The sequence below is a fragment of the Macaca fascicularis genome, chromosome 16, assembly GCF_037993035.2.
Source record: "Macaca fascicularis isolate 582-1 chromosome 16, T2T-MFA8v1.1".
NCBI lineage: Eukaryota > Metazoa > Chordata > Mammalia > Primates > Cercopithecidae > Macaca > Macaca fascicularis.
Genome location: NC_088390.1, coordinates 89,213,555 through 89,234,735, shown reverse-complemented (window position 1 = coordinate 89,234,735; position 21,181 = coordinate 89,213,555). Strand labels below are relative to the sequence as shown.

General features: G+C 55.3%; 1 protein-coding gene across 18 annotated transcripts in view; it reads right to left on the bottom strand.

Annotated features, from left to right (window-relative positions):
- Nucleotides 1–21,181, bottom strand: part of TBCD (tubulin folding cofactor D) — a 189,128-nt gene that overhangs the window by 142,188 nt on the left and 25,759 nt on the right. For 15 of the 18 annotated variants that reach the window (XR_012426388.1, XR_012426390.1, XR_012426389.1 and 12 more), the window contains exons 8-9: nucleotides 7,344–7,389; nucleotides 3,740–3,872 (exon numbers count right to left, since the gene is read on the bottom strand). The exons of the other annotated variants lie outside the window; for them this stretch is intronic. Coding sequence is in view for 8 of the 15 variants with exons in the window: in XM_074021048.1 (XP_073877149.1) it covers nucleotides 3,740–3,872; nucleotides 7,344–7,389 (179 nt within the window). In the remaining 7 variants the exon portion in view is untranslated. The remainder of the gene's footprint in view (nucleotides 1–3,739; nucleotides 3,873–7,343; nucleotides 7,390–21,181) is intronic. 18 annotated transcript variants of the gene reach the window in all.

Here is a 21,181-nt window from a genome sequence, read left to right as displayed (position 1 = left end):
GAGCCACGACGCACGCCGCGATTCCACAGCGTCCTCACCTGCTGTCCAGTTTTGATTATGGAAAGTCAGGAGAGAAGGCATGATGATGGGTACACAGACGACAGGACCAGCACCTTCCCCGGGGAAGCACCCGGCCTCCGGGACCCGCTGCTTCCTGAACAGCCACCCCTGCCACCGCCCAGGCCACGCATGTCCCCTTCATCGCCAGGAGCTGCGTCTCACCCGTCACCAGTTCCTACAGATCCTGCCTCCCGAATGCCCCTCAAAAGGCAGCAACGTGTAGCCCTCTTCACACCCACGTGGGCACCTGCATCGCCATCCCCGACGGGGCAAACGGCACAGGCCCCGGGACCCGGCTCCTGGTCAAGCCTGCTGTACGCCTGTTTGCTGTGTGAGTCTGCACAGCTCCTGAGCCACTCCACGCCTCCACTTCCCCCGCTATAAAATGGGAACACAGACCTACTCAGAAGCTGTGTGAGGAGCGGTGAGAGTATGTGCTTGGAGTGCAGCCCAGCCCCGCACTGAGCAAGGGCCCCTCGAACACGACTGCTCCTGCCAAGGGTGAGCGCAGGGCAGGTAGCCTGGCTGTGGGTCCCGCTTACTGGGTCTCATGCAGAAAAGGTGTCCAGTGAGAGTTCAGGGCAGCTGCTGTGGCTGTAGCCTGAGACAGCTTTGCAGAGGACAAACAACTTGGGCTTCGGAGGCAGAACCAGAACTCACACACTGATGGTGACACCATCAACCTGCCTCAAATGACTCATCCTAGCTCCAGCTCTCTGGCACTCAGTTTCCAAGTCTAGGAAACAAGGAGAGTGCGGGTTTCCAAGATGGCCTCGTGACCCCCACCTCCTGGCGTTCCTCTCACACAGGGTGTGGCATGGGCCCAATGATTCCCTCCCAAAGAACAGAATACGCAGAGTCTGGCGAGAGTTGCCACCTTTCAAACAGCCGCGGTTTCCCCCCGCCTCTCAGCCTCCAACGAAGCCAGCTGCCACGGTGTGTGCTGCCCTGCGGAGGGGCCCACGTGGTAAGGACTTCAAAGGGGTCCCCGCCAACAGCGCACAAGGCGCCGGGTCCCGACGGAACCCTTGAGGAGCATGGAAGCAGAACCCCCTGACGCAGGCCTTGAGATGGCAGTGGCCAGGCTGGCACCTTCACAAAGCCTCAGGAGAGACCCTGGCTGGGGACCTGGCTGAGCCACATCCAGATTCCAGACCCACTGAAACTGTGAGGAAAAAGTGCACTGTTCAAGCTACTAAATTTAAGGGTACACTGTTATGCAGGGTAACTAGGATGAACAGAGTATCATCAGCCATCATAAGACTGTGGCGGAGACCGTCAGGCACCCAGCAAGACGCCTAATGCCTCACGAGGAGGCACACCCCGGCCCCCACTCTCCCCTAACGCCGCACAGGCAGGTGCACACCCCGGGCCCAGTCTCCCCTAACACCCCACAGGCAGGCACACCCCAGCCCCTTGTCTCCCCTAAACTCCAAGGTACACCTTGGCCCCCACTCTCCCCTAATGCCTCATGGGCAGGCACACCCCAGCCCCCAGTCTCCCCTAAACTCCACAGGCAGGCACACCCCAGCCCTCACTCTCCCCTAACGCCCCACAGGCAGGCACACCCCGGCCCTCAGTCTCCCCTAATGTACCACAGGCAGGTGCAAACCCCAGACCCCAGTCTCCCCTAACGCCCCACAGGCACGTGCACCGCAGCCGCCACTCTCCTCATGGAAGTGCGCAGCGCAGCCACCTCACAAAGATCAGATAGCACCACAAAGACAATGACCTCAGGCTGCTTCCGTACGTGCCCTCCTGACCTCAACAATGGTGAGACTCGGACAGAAGGCGTAAAGCCACTGTTGGCCAGCAGGTGATGGCAACCAAGGTAGGGCAACAATCCCCAGCGAGGGAAAGCTGCAGGTGCACCACCTCCACCTCCTCCCCGCAGGGGTACTTTCTAAACTGTACCAGGGAAACGGCCCAGGGAGCAGCAGTCTCACTGGGTGGAGGGTTCATATTTGGGGGAGAGGAGAGGAGAAGAGAGCTGCTGAGAAAAGGCCCCAAAACTCTGCCCCCAAATTCCCGTGGATCCCTGGGCACCCCAAGATGAGGAAGCACAACGCGAGACTCAGACGCACCTGTCAGAGAATAGCTGGGAGGCCGAGTGCTGCACAGAACTTGGAGACTGTGCAACCCTCAGAGGGCCCAGCAGGACGGGAGGGAAAGCCGTGACTTCCACCGAAGACCCTGAGAGGCTACAGACTTAAAGCAAGGACCCTGCTGTGGAGAAAAGACCCATCCCTGGAGGAAAAGAGCTGAGACAGACCCACCCTAACAAAGCCTCAAGCCAAGGCTGGGCAGGAAGAGTGAGAAGAACCAGGAATCTAACAGCCCCCAGAGCGTAAGTCCATCCTCTTTAACAGAAGGTAACCAAGAAAAGAATGGTACTAAAAGAGACCATGAAAATCCAACCGAGGAGATAAAAATGGAAACAAGTTAGAAATACATAAGAAAAAGGAAACGTACAGGAAGATGGAAGAGAAAAATAAACACAAGAACAGGGACTAAAACCCAGCCACGTTAGAATTACGTGAAATGTATGTAGCAACACGTACATCATTATCGAGAGAACTAGGAATTCTGGATTATTTTCCCTATCAACACTTCAGTGCTTGTGATGCTTAACTTTACATGTCAAGCTGACTGGGCCATGGGGCGCCCCGCTATTTCATCACACCTGCTTCTAGTGCTTATGTGAGGGGCTCTGGACGAGCAAAGCATGTGAATCTGTAGATAAAGTCAGGCAGGGAACCCTGCCGAAGGCAGGGGGCCTTGTTCAGCCAGCGGAAGGCCCCAGCAGAACAAAAGGCCGGCCCTCCCCGAGGACGAGGGAAGCCCTCCTGCCTGGTGATCTCTCAGCTGGCCTTGTTCTGTCTTCAGACTAAAACCAATCAGCTCTTCCTGGGTCTCCACCCGGAGGTCTTTGGCCAAGAACCACCATGAGCTCTCCTGGTCTCCAGCTCACAGCCTCGCCGATGCACACATCCTGTGGGCTGCTTCTCCGGAAAACTCCGCCTGGTACAGCACTGAACATTCCCCACAGCAGCACTGAGAGACCAGCCGCCAACACTGCAGCAAGAAAGACGGCTGCACCTTCTCCGACAGTCTCTGAAAGGGAGCCTGTCACTCAGACTCATCACGGATCAGATGCAGCTTTCCCCACAGCGCATCCACATCAGGGAGGCCGCGCCGCCTCTGAGCGACACGACGCGCACACGCCACCACACCAGGGAGGCCGCACCGCCTCTGAGCGACGCGACGCGCACACGCCACCACACCAGGGAGGCTGCGCCGACTCCGAGCCACACGACGCGCATGCCGCCCTCCTGTCACGCCAGCTGCAGTTCCTCCAACTGGGAGATGCAGTCAGAAAATAACCAAAAGAAAACCATTCCTCTCAAAATCAGAAACACTTCTGGGATTAAAGAAATGAATGAAAGCAGAAAACACTTGTTACTAACGCGCCTTCTCTGTCATCACCACTGGACCCGGAAGCCACAGCACCGGCCAGACAGTGCCCCCGACTGTGTCCAGAACCACGGCACCTGCCTCCCCACCCCACAACAGGGCACCTGCCTCCCCACAGCACCTGCCCCAACAGCACCTGCACCCCCATCAATGGCACCTGCCCCCCACAGCACCCTTCTCCAGGCGCCGCCCTCACGGTGCCTACCTCCATGCCGCCACCCTCGGCTTCAGGAAGGTCAGCCCCAGTCGCTGCACAAGCTTCACCCCCAGCTTCCGCAGCAGGGTCTGGTTGCTCTCGGGGAGTTTGCAGTCATCGAGGCACCTGAGGACGGTGGCAGCTGCAAACAAGAGCCAGACTCAGCATGGGGAGGGTTGCAGGCATCTTCTGACTGCACCACCTGTGTCCCTGAAGCCAACAGCCGGCTCCACAGGGGCCTCGAGGCAGGAGACATCACCGAGACCCCATCATCCCAAATTGTGAACCAAGAGCTGCTAGAGTTGAACCTACTCAACTTCCTTGCTGTGAAGCAACAGCAGTGGAGGTCAGGAGAGCAGGAGCCAACCTGAAGCGGGGCAGCACACACAAAGGCCCAACCGGCCACGGGCACACTGCAGCCACAGAGACCACACAGGCCACGGGCACACTGCGGCTGGGGAGAACACACAGGCCACGGGCACGCTGCGGCTGGGGAGAACACACAGGCCACAGGGCACACTGCGGCTGGGGAGAACACACAGGCCACAGGGCACACTGCGGCTGGGGAGAACACACAGGCCACAGGGCACACTGCGGCTGGGGAGAACACACAGGCCACAGGGCACACTGCGGCTGGGGAGAGCACACAGGCCACAGGGCACACTGCGGCTGGGGAGAACACACAGGCCACAGGGCACACTGCGGCTGGGGAGAACACACATGCCACAGGGCACACTGCGGCTGGGGAGAACACACATGCCACAGGGCACGCTGCGGCTGGGGAGAACACACAGGCCACAGGGCACGCTGCGGCTGGGGAGAACACACAGGCCATGGGCACGCTGCGGCTGGGGAGAACACACAGGTTCCTGTGGCTTGCTCTGTTTTTCAGGGGAATCACTCGGTGTCATGCAGCAACAACAATAGCAGGACAAGAGGCTGAGCCAAGGGGAGGCTCAAGGCAGCGCTGGGCACAGCAGGACAGGCAGAGCCTGCGAGCAGGAGACGCCCGGGAGGCTGTGGGGGCAAGCTGAGGCCAGGAGGACAACATTCCCGGGACAGACAAAGGCTGGGGTGGACGTGCATGGCGGCTTCAGAGATGGGCTGGAGGTGAAATGGACAAGACTGCAACCAGCTGACAAGGGAGAGGAGAAAAGCAGCTGAAGACAGAGCTGAGGATTAGGTGAGGTGATGGAAGACAAGGAGATGGAGGAAGGGGCAGTGGGGTGGGGACAGGGCAGGGGGATGGGAGCTGGAGCTGCAGGACCCTGCGGGAAGCTCTGCCTGGAGGCTGGGAAATGACAGAAAGTGAACATTCACCAGTTTTAGGTGGGCGCCATGACCTCGGGCAGAGGTACTGTTTAACTCATAATGCTTGCCTATAAAACCAGGTCAGCTGTAAGAGCATCTGAGTCACTTCTCAGAAGGCTCTGACAGTGGGCAGGACAAGCGAGGGTGACAAGCACGACAGCCCAAGAGGGAGGAGGTCTGTGTTCACGTCACCAAGGACGCTCCTCCCGCCAGCAGGGCCTGGCACTGCTGCTGCGTTTTCAGGTGTGGTGAGGACATTAAGGGCCCCACCTTCCAGAGACATACATGGAAGCACACGCAGGTGAGATGGCACTGCGTGTCCCTCCTGCAAGGTGCAGGGATGAAACGGGCCGCACGTGAGAACTCGCACACTCCTGAGAGGGACACGGGGCGTATGCACCACTCTCTCTTCTTTATACATGTTTCAAATTTTCCATAATGAAAAACTTTGAAAAAAAGAAAGTTACTCAAATCTGATATTCAGTAGCTTCTAAAACACAAAGGCTCTAAGAAGTTTCTTTCTCCAGATGGCAAACCTCTGCATGGAGAGGAACACTGCCCTTATTTTCAGAAATCAAGGTTCAATCTAAAATTAACAGAATTGGGCCAGACGTGGCAGCTCATACCTTTAAGCCCAGCACTTTGGGAGGCCAAGGCAGGGCAGATCACTTGAGCCCAGGAGTTCAAGACCAGCCTGGACAACACGGCAAGACCCCACTGCTACAAAAAACACACAAATTAGTCGGGCATGGTAAAGCTCGCCTGTAGTCCCAGCCACTCAGGAGGCTGAGGTGGGACGATGGCTTCAGCACAGGAGGTCCAGGCTGCAGCAAGCTGTGTCATGCCACGGTACTCCAGCCTGGGAGACACAGTAAGACCCAGTCTCAAAAAGAATACATTAAGAGAATTAGGAAGAAGGCAAAAGAGGTGGTGGCTGTGGCTATCAGAGGAACATGGCTGCTACCGGGCCCCAAAAGCCAGGTCCAACCTCCGACCATAACACAGGCCTTGCCCAGACCTCCCTCACGAGGGAGGGAGCAGCAATCCCTCTTTATGAAAGGACTAGGAAAGTGACAAAAAGTCCAGTTATGACGCCTGTAATCTCAGCACTTTGGGAGGCCGAAGCAGGCAGATCACTAGGTCAGGAGTTCAAGACCAGCTTGGCCAACATGGTGAAACGCCATCTCTATTAAAAATACAAAAATTAGGCCGGGTGCAGTGGCTCATGTCTGTAATCCCAGAACTTTGGGAGTCTGAGGTGGGTGGATCACAAGGTCAGGAGATCGAGACCATCCTGGCTAACATGGTAAAACACGGTCTCTACTAAAAATGCAAAAAATTAGCAGGGTGTGGTATCAGGCGCCTGTAGTCCCAGCTACTCAGGAGGCTGAGGCAGGAGAATTGCTTGAACCCAGGAGGCGGAGGCTGCAGTGAGCCGAGATTGTGCCACTGCACTCCAGCCTGGGCAACAGAGAGAGACTCAGTCTCAAAAAAAAAAAAAAAAAAAAAAAAAAAAAGGCCAGGCGCGGTGGCTCAAGCCTGTAATCCCAGCACTTTGGGAGGCCGAGGCGGGCGGATCACAAGGTCAGGAGATCGAGACCACAGTGAAACCCCGTCTCTACTAAAAATACAAAAAATTAGCCGGGCGCAGTGGCGGGCGCCTGTAGTCCCAGCTACTCGGGAGGCTGAGGCAGGAGAATGGCGGGAACCTGGGAGGCGGAGCTTGCAGTGAGCCGAGATCGCGCCACTGCACTCCAGCCTGGGCAACAGCGTGAGACTCCGTCTCAAAAAAAAAAAAAAAAAAAAGGACAGTTACTAAAACCCACAACAAAAGAAAGAATGATAGACAGTGTCCGAACATAGCAACGTACAGTTCCTATTCCTATGAAGAAAACGTGAAGGAGAGACTCCTGACTGTATATGAGCAAACTCACATCACAAAGATACCTTCTCTTAAAAATAAACCTTACCGGCAGGCGCGGTGGCTCACGCCTGTAATCCCAGCACTTTGGGAGGCCGAGACGGGCGGATCACGAGGTCAGGAGATCGAGACCATCCTGGCTAACACGGTGAAACCCCGTCTCTACTAAAAAATATACAAAAACTAGCCGGGCGAGGTGGCGGGCGCCTGTACTCCCAGCTACTCGGGAGGCTGAGCCGGGAGAATGGCCTAAACCCGGGAGGCGGAGCTTGCAGTGAGCTGAGATCTGGCCACTGCACTCCAGCCTGGACGACAGAGGGAGACTCTGCCTCAAAAAAATAAAAATAAAAATAAATAAAAAAATAAAAAAATAAACCTTACCATAGGGCAAGCAGTCTTCACGTTTTCCATGTTTAAATATTTGTGCCTAAAAAAAAAAAAAAAAAAGTCTTTTAATGTTACAAATACAAGTTTAAAACACAAATTGTAAAAACAATTCATCACATCTTTCAGAATTTTTATTCTAAACACTCACCACCTAATAACAAAGAAAACGCTTTCTGTGCGTGGTAAGTAAGAGTCTAGTGAAATCATCTCCCAAAAGTTCATCTGAAAACAGGGATGCAATGGTAAGTCCAGTCCCCTCTTGGAGGCTGCAGCCTCTCCACCCCTCCCTCATCGCGGCATCACAAAACACGTCCGGGTTTAAGTCCAGGGCCCTCCTAGCCTGGAAAAACAAGACATCTCAGTAGGTTTTTAAAAAGTATCTGTGTATAAATAAAGACACAAAGGAGTGAAGTTACAGCCAAACCGCCTCACACAGAGGCTTCCACCTGCATTCATGCTTCACCAACAAATGAGAAGGGCGACCGGTTCAGCCAGGGTCTCACACACACCTGGCAGCCGGGTCCCCACGACGCACACACACGGACGTCAACACCTGGAGTCCATCAGACCAAACAGGAATATCAGATTTTCTCTCAAACACTGGTTCTAGCCCTTCTGAATTCTCAACCTGAGGTTTTACCTTCTGCTTTAAAGTCTGGAGGACAAAACTGGTGATTCACATAAATATCCAAGCCCTGTAACCAAAGAAGCCTAGAGCTGAGCCCTTCTAAGAAAAAGCGAATGAATTTCCTTTCCTTCAGAAAACAGAATCTCACAGGCAAGGTGAGAGCTGCATCTGTCTCAGACCATCTGCACCACACACCGCGCCACCCCTGCCTGGGTCCTCGCCGTCGCCCACCACACGGAAAAACCGCCCATCAGGGCTGCTCGGCCAAGGTGAAGGGGCTTTCACTAAATGCTGGCGTCTTTTACTTGCATTATGAACCCTGTAAACTGCCTGATCTCTTACTTAAGTGTAGAATAGAAACATCTTAAAAGGCGAGGGGACTCAGACTCTCTCCACGGAGCCCGCTGGGAGGCTCTCCTAAGCGCTGAGCGGAGCGGCAGCGAAGCCACGCAGACCACCAGTCACACCTGCGGAGCAGATCCCACACCTATGAGCAAAACGGAAAGCAGACAGCCAGGAAGACAACCAGGCACACCTGCGGAGCAGAGCAGGGTCTCTGCGTTCCGTTCCTGTCTGTAAAACGGGGCAGTGGTAGCACCCACCTCACCGAGCCACTCAGAATAACACATTCACCAAGGCGGTCAGAGACTTAGCCCCTCTCTTTTTAGGGAAATAGATAGTAACACGTTCCCTACCAAGTGAATGGAGATGATCCTTGTTTGCCCAAAACGAGTTCTCATTTCACTTTAAGAACTCTTCCCTATCTTTAGCTTGTGTGAAATACAAAATTGAAAGTTAAATTACTTCACACCAATTCAGATGTATCCAACTTAGTATGTGTTTTAACCCTAAGTCATTGGTTTACACAGCAAACACTTGCTGAGCAGAAACTGTAGGGCACAGGCGAGCTCCCCTCAATGGGAGGCAGGGTTCGGGGGCAGTCGCAGGGCACAGCACACACTCAAATTCCCTGGGAGGTGGGCTGACGGCCTGAAGCCCACCTAATGTGCAACAAGAAGCCTAACCATGCCTGGGGGATAAGAAGACAGGAAACTTCACAGGGAAGCTGTCACAGCGGCCAGCTGGCCACATCCGTGGGGAACAGAGTTTGCCAGATGGACAATCAAGGGTCCCTCACCCCCAACCTTGGTAGGCTTCCAACTGCCACAACCAACAGAGGCAGGCAGGAGCAATGCCAGTGACCTCCAATCTCAGGTCGGAAGCCCGGCACCCTCTTTCAGGCTCTCTCCAGACACCGCCCCTTGAGACACTCCCTCCGGGAAGCCGACTGCCACGCAGGAAGGGCCAGCTTCAGTCGAGGGCCTCCGCCGCACCCAGCCCTTCCAGGCACCTGCCATGTGGTCTTCTCAGCAGAGGCCCAGGCATCGAAGGGCAGTAACAAACCACCCCCTACACCCCACGCTGCGAGGCCACAGAGTCGGTCCACGCAAGAGTGCGGCTGTCACTGACACCACCAGCTGTGGGGTTCGTTGTTCCACAACAATAAACCTGGGAGCAGCAGAAATCTCGTCCTGTAGGCGAAGGGCACCCCCGCATCACCTGCAGCCGCGGCCATGTGACCCGACTCCAACGGCAGCGGGATGGAGAACGTGGGGATGAACGAGGAAGCGCTAAAACAATGAAGACCACTACAGAGGCTGCTGGAAAACCCCAGCGGGAAAGGCCAGAACCTAAACCAGAAGAGCAGCTGTGCAGCGATGCAGGATGAAGATCTGGGAAATAACTAACCGCTCTCAGCAACAGGCTACCATGTCCCCCGGTCTCCCTAAAACAACAGGCAAGCGTGTCCCCCGGTATCCCTCAACAACAGGCTGGCGTGTCCCCCAGTCTCTCTCGGCAACAGGCTGGCGTGTCCCCCGGTCTCCCTCAACAACAGGCTGGCGTGTCCCCTGGTCTCCCTCAACAACAGGCTAGCGTGTCCCCCGGTCTCCCTCAACAACAGGCTAGCGTGTTCCCCGGTCTCCCTCAACAACAGGCTAGTGTGTCCCCCGGTCTCCCTCAACAACAGGCTAGCGTGTCCCCCGGTCTCTCTCAACAATAGGCTACCATGTTCTCCGGTGTCTCTCAACAACGGGGTAACACGTCCCCCTGTGTCACTCGGCAACGGGCTAAGACGTCATCTGGTCTCTCTCACTAAATAAAAAGAATCCAAGACACTGGTGAATTCCTAGAGTGCCCTCACACATGAACATTCTTTAGTTACTAAATTCCTGCGAAGTGTAGTACAACATTCTCAGCAGCAGACTAAGATACAAGTGGTGATGAGTTCTCGCAAAAGCAAGCAGCGTCTCTTGTAACTCGCCTGGACGCCCCACACCTGGAAAGGCCCAGCCCGGCTTCCGCTGTCCCCAGCCACACACAGGAGACAGCACCAAGGCCAGGGCCAGCCACCATCTGCAGTAAGGGAGAAACCATCACCCCATAAGCACCCCACACGTTTACAGGTCAAAGGTTATTTTTCTCCTCACTCTTCTCTCTCCCCTGGGGACAGTTTCCAGCTGAATTGCACAGGCAGCCTCCTAGGCAGTCAGCACACACAGAGAAAAGCCCCAAAAGTTACCCACTTTCCCAGGCATGGGCTCAGGAGGGCAAAAGGGACGACGGGAGGAACGAGTCAATGAAGACAGGGCTTTGTTTCCATTTATTTCTTTTTTTTTTTTTTTTTTTTTTTTGAGACGGAGTCTCGCTCTGCCGCCCAGGCTGGAGTGCAGTGGCCGGATCTCAGCTCACTGCAAGCTCCGCCTCCCGGGTTCACGCCATTCTCCTGCCTCAGCCTCCCGAGTAGCTGGGACTACAGGCGCCGCCACCTCGCCCGGCTAGTTTTTTGTATTTTTAGTAGAGACGGGGTTTCACCGGGTTAGCCAGGATGGTCTCGATCTCCTGACCTCGTGATCCGCCCGTCTCGGCCTCCCAAAGTGCTGGGATTACAGGCTTGAGCCACCGCACCCGGCCCATTTATTTCACTTAAAAGTGAGGCTGTCTTCGCCTGAGAAAGTGTGCAGCAGCCAGTGATCAGTGTGGCGGCGGCATGGGGAACCTGTCGGCAGGAGGACGCGGCCAGAGAGAGCGCATTCTAGTCATCAACGGTCTTTGAGTGCTCATGAGCTAGGCCATAAAACGGGGGGCACAGCCCACTTTCATGGAAGCATAATGGGAACCAACTTAAAACCACCTGCTGAAAAGCATATACTAGACAGAGGCAATTACACCAGGCATTAGAGAAAACCACCACGGCACAGTAAACGAGGAATGACCGCCAGGTCTGTTTTTGTTGTTCTAGAAACCAGCACAGCACAAGGTGCAAACAAAAGGAGTTTCTCAGCAATCATCCTAACCCACCCCACCTTTCCATGGCTACCCACCCAAGCTGGCTTCTCTGCAACGTGCGAGCCAGCTTCCCCTCCCCGGGGCATGTTCTCCAAGCCCAGTAAATCACAGGCTGTCGAGCTACTCAGGAGCAAGCTCGCCCGCTGCCAAGCAGGAGATGCTGGTTTGAGGCTCCCTTCAGGCACCGCCAAATCTAGGCCAAGAAAAGCAGCTCCACCCGAGGGAGGCCCTGGGAGAAGGGCCCCACACCACAGCAGCTCAGGTTTGGCTCTCGCTGGTAACACAGGCTTCTGAGAAGCTGTGAGGGCCGGCCGGCACCAAGGCAGAGGCCGAGACCACGCTAGCTCCACGCCAGCAGGTCACCCTGTGGCCCCACGTAACCGTGCCGACTCCGCAGACGAGGAGGGCGAGGCTGCTCCCCTTTCTGCCATCCGGAGTCCTGCCTCCACACCAAGAAACAGTATCCTGGGAAACAACCAGCCGCATCCGTGCCCCCACAGGCTCAGCACATGGAGGGCAGCCACGTCCAAAGCCACTCTTGGGCACGCCACACCGAGGGCCACGGGACAGACACGGAAGAGGATCTTCAACACCAAAACAACCCTTTCCAGGCTGGCATCCCTTGAGAGCACAGCCCCAGGTCCGTGCCTGCGCTGCAGTAAGCCCACCAGGGCCAGGCCTTTCCTGGAGGGCAGTGAAACCCACGCCGGGCTGCACCTCGCAGCACGTACAAGGCTTCACGGAGGAACCGGTACGCTCGAGGCTCCCCTCAGCAGCAGCGCAGGAAAAGAGCCTTCCCACCACACCACTGCTGGAGCCCAGAAAAATCCCAACTCCCAGCGCATCTGCTGGCCTGCCAAAACCAAAGCGAGGGGCACCTCAGAGAGCCCCCACCACCACCCCAAGAAAGAACAGTGGTTGCCCTAGACGGGAGAGCACTCGGAAACAAGAGAGCCTGTCCTGACGGTGGGGCCAGGTGGCGCAGGTGGGGCCAGGCCAGACCACCGCCGCCCCCAGGAGCAAGCACAATGCATCCCCCTCAGGACCACCATACATTCAGAGGAAAAAAGGCATTGACAAGTGAAAATTTTAATTGCTGAATTAGTAAATGACTGATTAGAATCAGAACCCCAGAGTGAAAAAATAACTGTTTCTGACAAAATATATTTCTGGCAAATTATAAAGAATTTTAAGAAAACAAATATCAAAATGAAAACTAATTTCAGGCAGGTGTGGTGGCTCATGCCTAGAATTCTAGTGCTGTGGGAGGCCGAGGCAGGAGGGCTATTTGAGCCCAAGAGTTCGAGACCAGCCTGGACAACATGGCGAGACCTCATCTCTACAAAAACTACAAAAATTAGCCGGGCGTGGTGGCGTGCACAGGTAATCCCAGCCACTCACGAGGCTGAGGTGGGAGGATGACTTGAGCCTGGGAGGTGCAGGTTGCACTGAGCCGCAATCGTGCCACTGCCACCAAAAAACAAAGGTAATTTCACACAGAAATGCTTCAATGATTGAAATAGTCACATCTAGCTTTTATCTTTCAAGAACAAGGTGTTATTTTTCACCTAACCTTGGACTGTAAGGTAAACACTAATCGCCTTCGCTCGCAGGTGGGGACCACACAAGGCCCAGCTCCACACCCCAGTACCAACCTGGCAGCCCCTGACCTCAGTCCATGTCCTCATCTGTAAACCAAGGCAACACAGCCCTCAAAGAGAGCTTGGAACACAAGACGATTGTGGTTCCTACGTCTGTCATTCACAGGCATCATCCTCCACCTCATTTATCAATCTGTTCATGACAGTGTATCGCACTATAGTCCTACATCATAGAACATTCTGGTCAATGAGGAACCACATGATGATAGTGGGCCCCATAAAATGATTTTACATATGTATGTGTATTTACATGTATATATATGAGTATATATATGTGTGTGTGTATATATATAATTTTTTTTTTTTGGAGACGAAGTCTCACTCTGTCGCCCAGGCTGGAGTGCAGTGACACAATCTTGGCTCACTGCAACCTCCGCCTCCCGGGTTCAAGCAATTCTCCTGCCTTGGCTTCCCAAGTTGCTGGGACTACAGGTGCCCGCCACCACGCCCAGCTAATTTTTGTATTTTTAGTAGAGATGGGGTTTCCCCATGTTGGCTAGGATGGTCTCGATCTCTTGACCTCGTGATTCACCCACCTCGGCCTCCCAAAGTGCTGGGATTGCAGGCGTGAGCCACCGCGCCCAGCTGATAGTGTATTTTTACTGTACCTTTTCTATGCTTAGATGTGCGAACACCACTGTGTTACAGTTCCCTGCAGTATTCAGCACAGTCAGGTGCTGTACGAGTTTGCAGCCTGGGAGCAGCAGGGCCACACCACACGGCCTGTGTGTGCAGCAGGCCACACCACCGAGCCTGGGAGTGCAGCAGGCCACACCACCGAGCCTCGGAGTGCAGCAGGCCACACCACCGAGCCTGGGAGTGCAGCAGGCCACACCACCGAGCCTGGGTGTGCAGCAGGCCACACCACCGAGCCTGGGAGTGCAGCAGGCCACACCACCGAGCCTGGGAGTGCAGCAGGCCACACCACCGAGCCTGGGAGTGCAGCAGGCCACACCACCGAGCCTGGGTGTGCAGCAGGCCACACCATCTATTTTAAGTGCATGCTACGGTGTTCACACAATGACACTGCCCAACGACGCAGTTCTCAGGACTAACTCCCACTGTTAGGGGACACATGACTATTTCATGACTCACTCAGCGTTTTAAAATGCTCTCAGCAGCCCACGTAGTGACCTCACAGCCGTAAACAGACAGCAGCATTACAGTATTCCAGTTTAAACAATCCGCCATCACCGAGCCTTCTGATTGCTATTCCAAGCTCATTCTGCACAGCCCAGCTTTGCATGACAGTGACTGCGCTCACGTTCAGGTGTGTGTGACACCTCCGGGGTGCACCCCTCACCCAAAGGCAACAGTTTCCACAGGAGAGAGGAGCAGGGAGCCCACGCACCTCCCAAGGCCGAACAAAAGCTCGCAAAAGCCCTTTATTAATCGTGAACCACCAGAGGTAAGACGCTAGAAAAGAGGTTAATGATCCATGGCCAGGCACAGTGGCTCACGCTTGTAATCCCAGCACTTTGGGAGGCTGAGGCAGGCGGATCACTTGAGGTCAGGAGTTTGAGACCAGCCTGACCAACATGGCAAAACCCCGTCTCTACTAAAAATACAATAAGCTGGGTGTGGTGGCGGCACCTGTGATCCCAGCTACTTGGGAGGCTGAGGCAGGAGAATCGCTTGAACCCCAGAGGCAGAGGTTGCAGTGAGCCAATATTGTGCCACTACACTCCAGCCTGGATGACAAAGCAAGACTCTGTCTCAAAAAAAAAAAAAAAAATTCCCTGTTAATTTAAGAATTTCAAACACAGGAAACCTACAAGATCTAAAAGGATTAGAATCAATTTCTAGGGCCTAGCATGGTGGCTCACACCTGTAATCTTAGCACTTTGGGAGCCCAAGATGGGTGGGTCGCCAGAGGTCAGGAGTCCGAGACCAGCCTGGCCAACATAGTGAAACCCCATCTCCACTAAAAATACAAAAGTAGCCAGGCATAATGGCACGCACCTGTAGTCCCAGCTATTCAGGAGGCTGAGGCACGAGAATTGCTTGTACCCAGGAGGCAGAGGTTGCAGTGAGCCAAGATCGTGCCACTGCACGCCAGCCCAGGTGACAGAGACTCTGTCTCATAAAGAAAAAAAGAATGAACTTCTAACAGCAGCAAAAACGCAGTCACACACAGCAATCTCCACAATATCAAAAGAAAACCTGTGAGCAGGAAAGATGAAGAAAAGGGAAAGGGAAGATTAGCCTTACAGACAGAACCCAATTTTAGAAGTCTAGTCCCTCCCAAATATAGTTCTGTTATCACTATTTATGCTTTTACATAAAATTAACCATTTCTCAATTAACCAAAAAACATGCATCATGCATCTCCCATTTGCCCAACGTACTGATACATAAAAGATGCAAGAGACAGCCGGGCACAGTGGCTCACGCCTGTAATCCCAGCACTTTGGGAGGCCGAGGCAGGCAGATTACGAGGTCAGGAGATCAAGATCATCCTGGCTAACACAGTGAAACCCCATCTCTACTAAAATACAAAAAAAATTAGCCGGGCCTGGTGGCGGGCGCCCGTAGTCCCAGCTACTTGGGAGAATGAGGCAGGAGAATGATGTGAACCCGGGAGGTGGAGCATGCAGTGAGCCGAGATGGCACCACTGCACTCCAGCCTGGGGGACAGAGCGAGACTCCGTCTCAAAAAAAAAAAAAAAAAAAAGATGCAAGAGACACAGTTCCCGCCACAGAAAGCCTGAAAACAAACCAGACAAAATACAATTATATGTAGCTCCCAAGCCACCAAGCAGCCCACGGGCTCAGCGGCAGCAGAAGAGACCACGAAAAGCAGTGGCTTTGCAGGGACCTGAAGGGTCGCTGGCCTGGGAAGCGGGGGGCTAAGGCTCCAGCGTCTCAAGTCAGAGAGGGGTCTGAGGTTCTCTGCAGTGCAGGTGGGGGTGGCACAGCTCTGAGCCCAGCAGGAGGAGGAAGATCCACCAACCAAGAGGCCAGGGGATGTGGCTATCCCCTGTGGACCCCGTGTGGAAGAGAAAAAAGGAGACACATAAAGGCAAGGAAGGAAGAACGGGCAGAGACAAGGACAAGGCTGTGCTGATGCCACATCTCCCGGATGGCGCTGCTGACATACGCTGGGAGCAGCAGGGTGCACAGGGGTCCCATGGGCTGGCCACCTGAGCAGCTCTGCCAGGGCATAAACAAAGCATGAGGACGGAGAGCATGGCTGAGAGCCGCCTGCCGCCTGGGGAGCCCACGGAGGCCGGCGAGCCAAGCAAAGACACCAGGACACACGGCGGGGCTGGGGAGCCCCAGGCGTGGGCCACAGCCTGAGCCCTACTGTTTCTGAGGCCAAGATGAGGCCACCCTTTACCCAGGCCACAGGCTTCCGAGGCCACCCTTTACCCAGGCCACAGGACAGCAGGTGTGCTGCCAGCATCAAGGGCACAGAGGCAGCATGGGACGGAGCCTGGCACTCTATGAATAGAAGGCTCACACCCTCTACCAGCACCTTTACTGCAGCCGACGGCCACAGGAGAGGCAGGAGGCTAGTCGGGGAGCCCAGCGCCTCCAGAGGGAACATTTCAGAGGGAAATGGCTCCCATCTGGACCAGGCGGCAGAGCAGTGCAGACTCAGGATGACATAAAGCATAGAGCCACGTGCTGGGACGAGGACCCCCAGGACAGGCTGGCGGCACAGCCACGTGAGAACAGATGAGCAATGAACCAGGAAAGAGACATGTTAGAGCCACATCTACACAGACGGGCGTGAGCAGACAGCGGGAGGAACACGGTGTCCCAGGGATGAGCCCGGCTCCTGGGCCACATGCATGGACAGCAGCACAGAAGCTCCCGTTTGTTGCTGGGCTCCCGAGTAAACAGGCCGAGAGGGGAAAGTGATGGTCCAACAAGTGTGACCTGGGACTTGCGGGTTCTGAAGCGTCACACGTGTACCCAACAGGTCCACAGGAGGAGGGCTCGAGAGCCAAGGACAGAAATCAGGAAATAAAGGTCAAGGGTGAATCAGAGCTGAGATATCAATAGCCAGGGCCAAAGCCTGAGGGACATCTGCCTTAGAGGGAAGGTGCCTCTAAGGTGACTGCGTGGGCAGTCAGGCATCGCGGGCCTGTGAGCCGGGTGAGGGCGGGGCGGGTGAGGGCGGGGCAGGTGAGGGGCAGGGGCACCCCATCCTGCACAGAGGCCACAGGCCAGGATGACTGGGGCACGGGTGAGGGCGGGGCAGGAGAGGGGGCAGGGGCACCCCATCCTGCACAGAGGCCACAGGCCACGATGACTGGGGCACGGGTGAGGGCGGGGCAGGTGAGGGGCAGGGGCACCCCATCCTGCACAGAGGCCACAGGCCAGGATGACTGGGTCATGGGCCACTGACACCCAGCTCTAGCCCACTCAGCACCAGCCCAGCCTGGCGCACCATCCAGCTCTCTGCCTGTCTGTTCCTCACTAAGAACTGAGGGGGGTAAGGCTGGTGGCCCACCCAGCCCCCTCCCCGTCTAGCACATGACCCCGCGCCAGGCTGCCTGTGAGAGCAGGTCGCGCCACCTCGGCAGGGATGGGCCAGGGCTGACAGGAACAAAGGCGTGCGGCTCACCACGCAGGTTTCTGTGAGACTCACACCACTGTGCCCGCCCCACATAAAATGCTGAGCGATGCGAAACAAGTGTCAGCTGCTGCTCCAGGTCTTTACTTAACGCCACGAGGAAACTGAACCAGTGTGGCCTGGGGCACCTCGTTTCACCCCAACGCTACAGGAGCAAGATCTCTGGAAAGTACCCACATTCAGACAGCTCCTGCCCCATTGCCTCCATCCAAAACCTTGCCCCAAGAGAGCACCACAACTAAAAAGGGCCACGCGGTCATCTTCCTCTGGCCTGAATGGAACAGTAGGGTGCTGTTCTCCAAATCTGAAAAGAAATCACAGCCTAAATGAGAAACGTTTTAGATAATCAGCTGTCTTCTTTCACCTTCAAAGACTGTGACTGTGCTAATTCGCCTCACCCCAACCTCCCAGTGAGAGGCCTGCCCCTTCCCTCCCAGGTGGGGCGGGCGTTGGTGCTCACCCTTGCCTCGGGTCACAGGAGAGCCGGAGTCAGCAAAGGGCCTCAGCAGAGCTCACAGCGGCTCGAGCCCCGTCCCGGCCCACGCACTCTGGGCCACAACCACTCCTACTCGGAGACCTGACTGCTTTTATTAACTATAAAAAAGCAGAGTGGCTTCAGTGCCTCTCTTCACAAGTGCCCGGCAGGAGCTGGGGGTGAGGCTGACGGTGCCAGTGTTCTCTGGCTTTCTTGGTTTTTAATGCTGTTGTTTGTGACTATTTTATCCTTTAACAAGAGTTGTGCTTTTGTCAATGATAAAAATAAAAAGAAACCGCACTGCGAAGGGGACACTCGAGCCTAACAGCCGATAAGGGGAAGAGTATCCTATTACCACTTCCATTGTCAACAGCCCCGACTCACAGTCCGAGTCCCCTGCCCTGCCGCCGCCTCCCAGCCATTGTGAGAACACACAGGGAGAAACCCACGCCATACAGTCAACACTCTTCCAATCAAAGAGCGCACAACCAAGAGAGCACAACTATCAATCAGCAAGCGGAGTCACACATGCAAATGACAGCCATTTTCCTTTTTGTCAATTTTTTTTTTAGATGGAGTCTTGCTCTGTCGCCCAGGCTGGAGGGCAGTGGCGCGATCTTGGCTCACTGTAACCTCTGCCTCCCGGGTTCAAGCGATTCTCCCAGCCTCCCAAGTAGCTGGGATTACAGGCGCGCCCCACCACCAGCCCAACTAATATTTTATATTTTTAGTAGAGACAGGGTTTCACCACGTTGGCCAGGCTGGTATCAAACTCCTGGCCTCAAGTGATCCACCTGCCTCGGCCTCCCAAAGTGCTGGGATTACAGGCATGAGCCACCGCACCCAGCCCATTTTCCATTTTTAATGTGTTTTTCTCCTTCCTTGAATTTCCTCAAGTTGCATTAATCTTAATGCTTAAAGTGGGACTAACCCAAAGGGTGTTTTTAGAGCTGGAGTACAGGGGCCTTCCAGGTAAGTTACATTGCCAAACACTAGCTTCCCTCCCACAGGAGCTAAAAACCCTCACTGCAAGGGAGCTATGCTTCAAGGGAAATGAAGATCAGATCCTGGTTTCGACGGTACTTGTTGAGAGTTCACCTGTTTCGCCCACAGTAATGAACAGGTGGATGACAATGAAGCCAAGTGCATCAAAGGAAACAGATGAAACCCTAAGCAGAATTCGCCTGCGAGTTTCATCATGCACGGCGGGCACCCGGCCTCTGCCTGCAGCTCTGCCAAGCCCAGGGTGAAACCTCCCGCCCGCTCAGCACCCAGCACGACTTCCTCCTGCTGGGGCCACCCGGATCAGACCAAACGGACCCTTCAAAAAGAGAGAAGGAAACAACACGCATGGCTCTGGAAAGACTCGAGATTCTCCAGCAGCCGCCCAGGGCTTCAGATGCTCTGGAAGGGACACGCCGGCCCCAGGAGCTGCCAGAAGCCCAGCCCTGCCAGGCGTTGCTTCATGGCAGTTTCATTCATCCCCTTCCCAGGGATTTCAGCCGGCTGCGTCAGACAATTACTCACTCTCGCTGAGGGCAAATCTCTGCATAGCTGTGAGGTGCTGGTGCCAAACTGCCTGGGTGCTCTGCACCAAACAGCAGGGACAGCACGCCTCACTCTGTGCCAGCACATGCTGGGGGTGACAGAAGGCTCGGCTTCCTACGCCTTTGAGAAAACCTTTTCACACCTTGGGAGGAAGGGGAAAAACGAACTTCTCTCCACCTCAACGTGGAACTTGGAGATGTCAAAGTAAAAAGCCCTTCCCCACTCCTGGCTGGCTTGATTTTGCTACAGGAATTCCACCTGTCCCAGCAGCTGGCAGGGGAAAGGGGCAGCGAGCTGGCCCGCCCACCCGCCCTTTGGGTATTCCACATCCAGGCTGTGCACCGCGCACCTCCCACCTTGGAATGGAGGAACAGAAAACTTGGGAACAATCTAGAGAAAACCAGCAAGATCATCAAAAAAAAAAAAAGTAAAGAACCGAACCCGCAGACAAAGAAGCTGCAGAACTAGACACACGTGGCCACATGACCTTCCCAAGCCGAGAGGGACTCGGAGCCCTGTGCCCAGGGAACACCGCCAGGATGCACCGTGGAGCCCTCCAAGGCAGCCTGAACGCAGTGGCCCACAGCCCCTCACCAGGAGGCTGCCTCTCCCACAGCCAGCCTGGCCAGGAGCTGGTGTGCCTCAACTGCCTACAAGTCCCTGGGCAGCCACAGCTGGCTCCAGCCCCAAGGCTGGGGTATCCTGCTGACCCAACAACATGGGGTGGGGAGGGGAGAGAAGGGGAGGCTCCCAGGCCAGGCTGATGAGAGCTGCAGGAGACCCCCAGAAGCCCGTCAAGAGTGCAGATTCTCGACTGGACAAAGGTGGTCTCAGACACTGACCGGACAGAGATCAAATGTGCCTCCCCTCCCAAAGCAGCACCCACGCTCGGGGCAGGGCTAACAGCCTTCCCTGCAGAGCCACGAAACAACAGCACTAGTCACATCCTGTTAGACCTCCCGTGTGCTCTCCTGACCTGAGACGTTTTCCCCACAGCACCGAGTTTTATTAGGGATTTCATTAAGGTTAAATTTCTAGGGATGAGGAAATCCTAGTTAGAGGGCAGAGAAGCCCAGGAAGCCTCCTCAGATCTTGTGAGCCACAGGTTCTTTGGTGGGATCGCCACGGTTCCAGGTGCAGATTATTGTAAAGACACAGCTTTGGCCCCACGGGCTGGCAGGCTGGGTACTTCTTCCCACCCAGAACATGATCAGGAAGCCTGTGAAGCTGAAGAGCTGCTTACACGACAGTCCAAGAAACAGGTGCGGGGGACGTATCCACATGGATCCTGACACACATGTAGGTGCCAACATTGTCAGTTCGCCGGTCCAACCTCAGGCCAGGTGGTCCCAGTCACAGCATGGACCCCCTCTCACTACGATGGTTGGGGTCCAGTGGTCTTAGTCACAGCATGGACCACCTCCCGCTGCGATGGGTCAGGTCCAGTGGTCTTAGTCACACAGCAGGGACCCCCTCCCGCTGCGATGGTTGGGGTCCAGTGGTCTTAGTCACACGGCAGGGACCCCCTCCCGCTGCGATGGTTGGGGTCCAGTCGTCCCAGTCACACAGCAGGGACCCCCTCCCGCT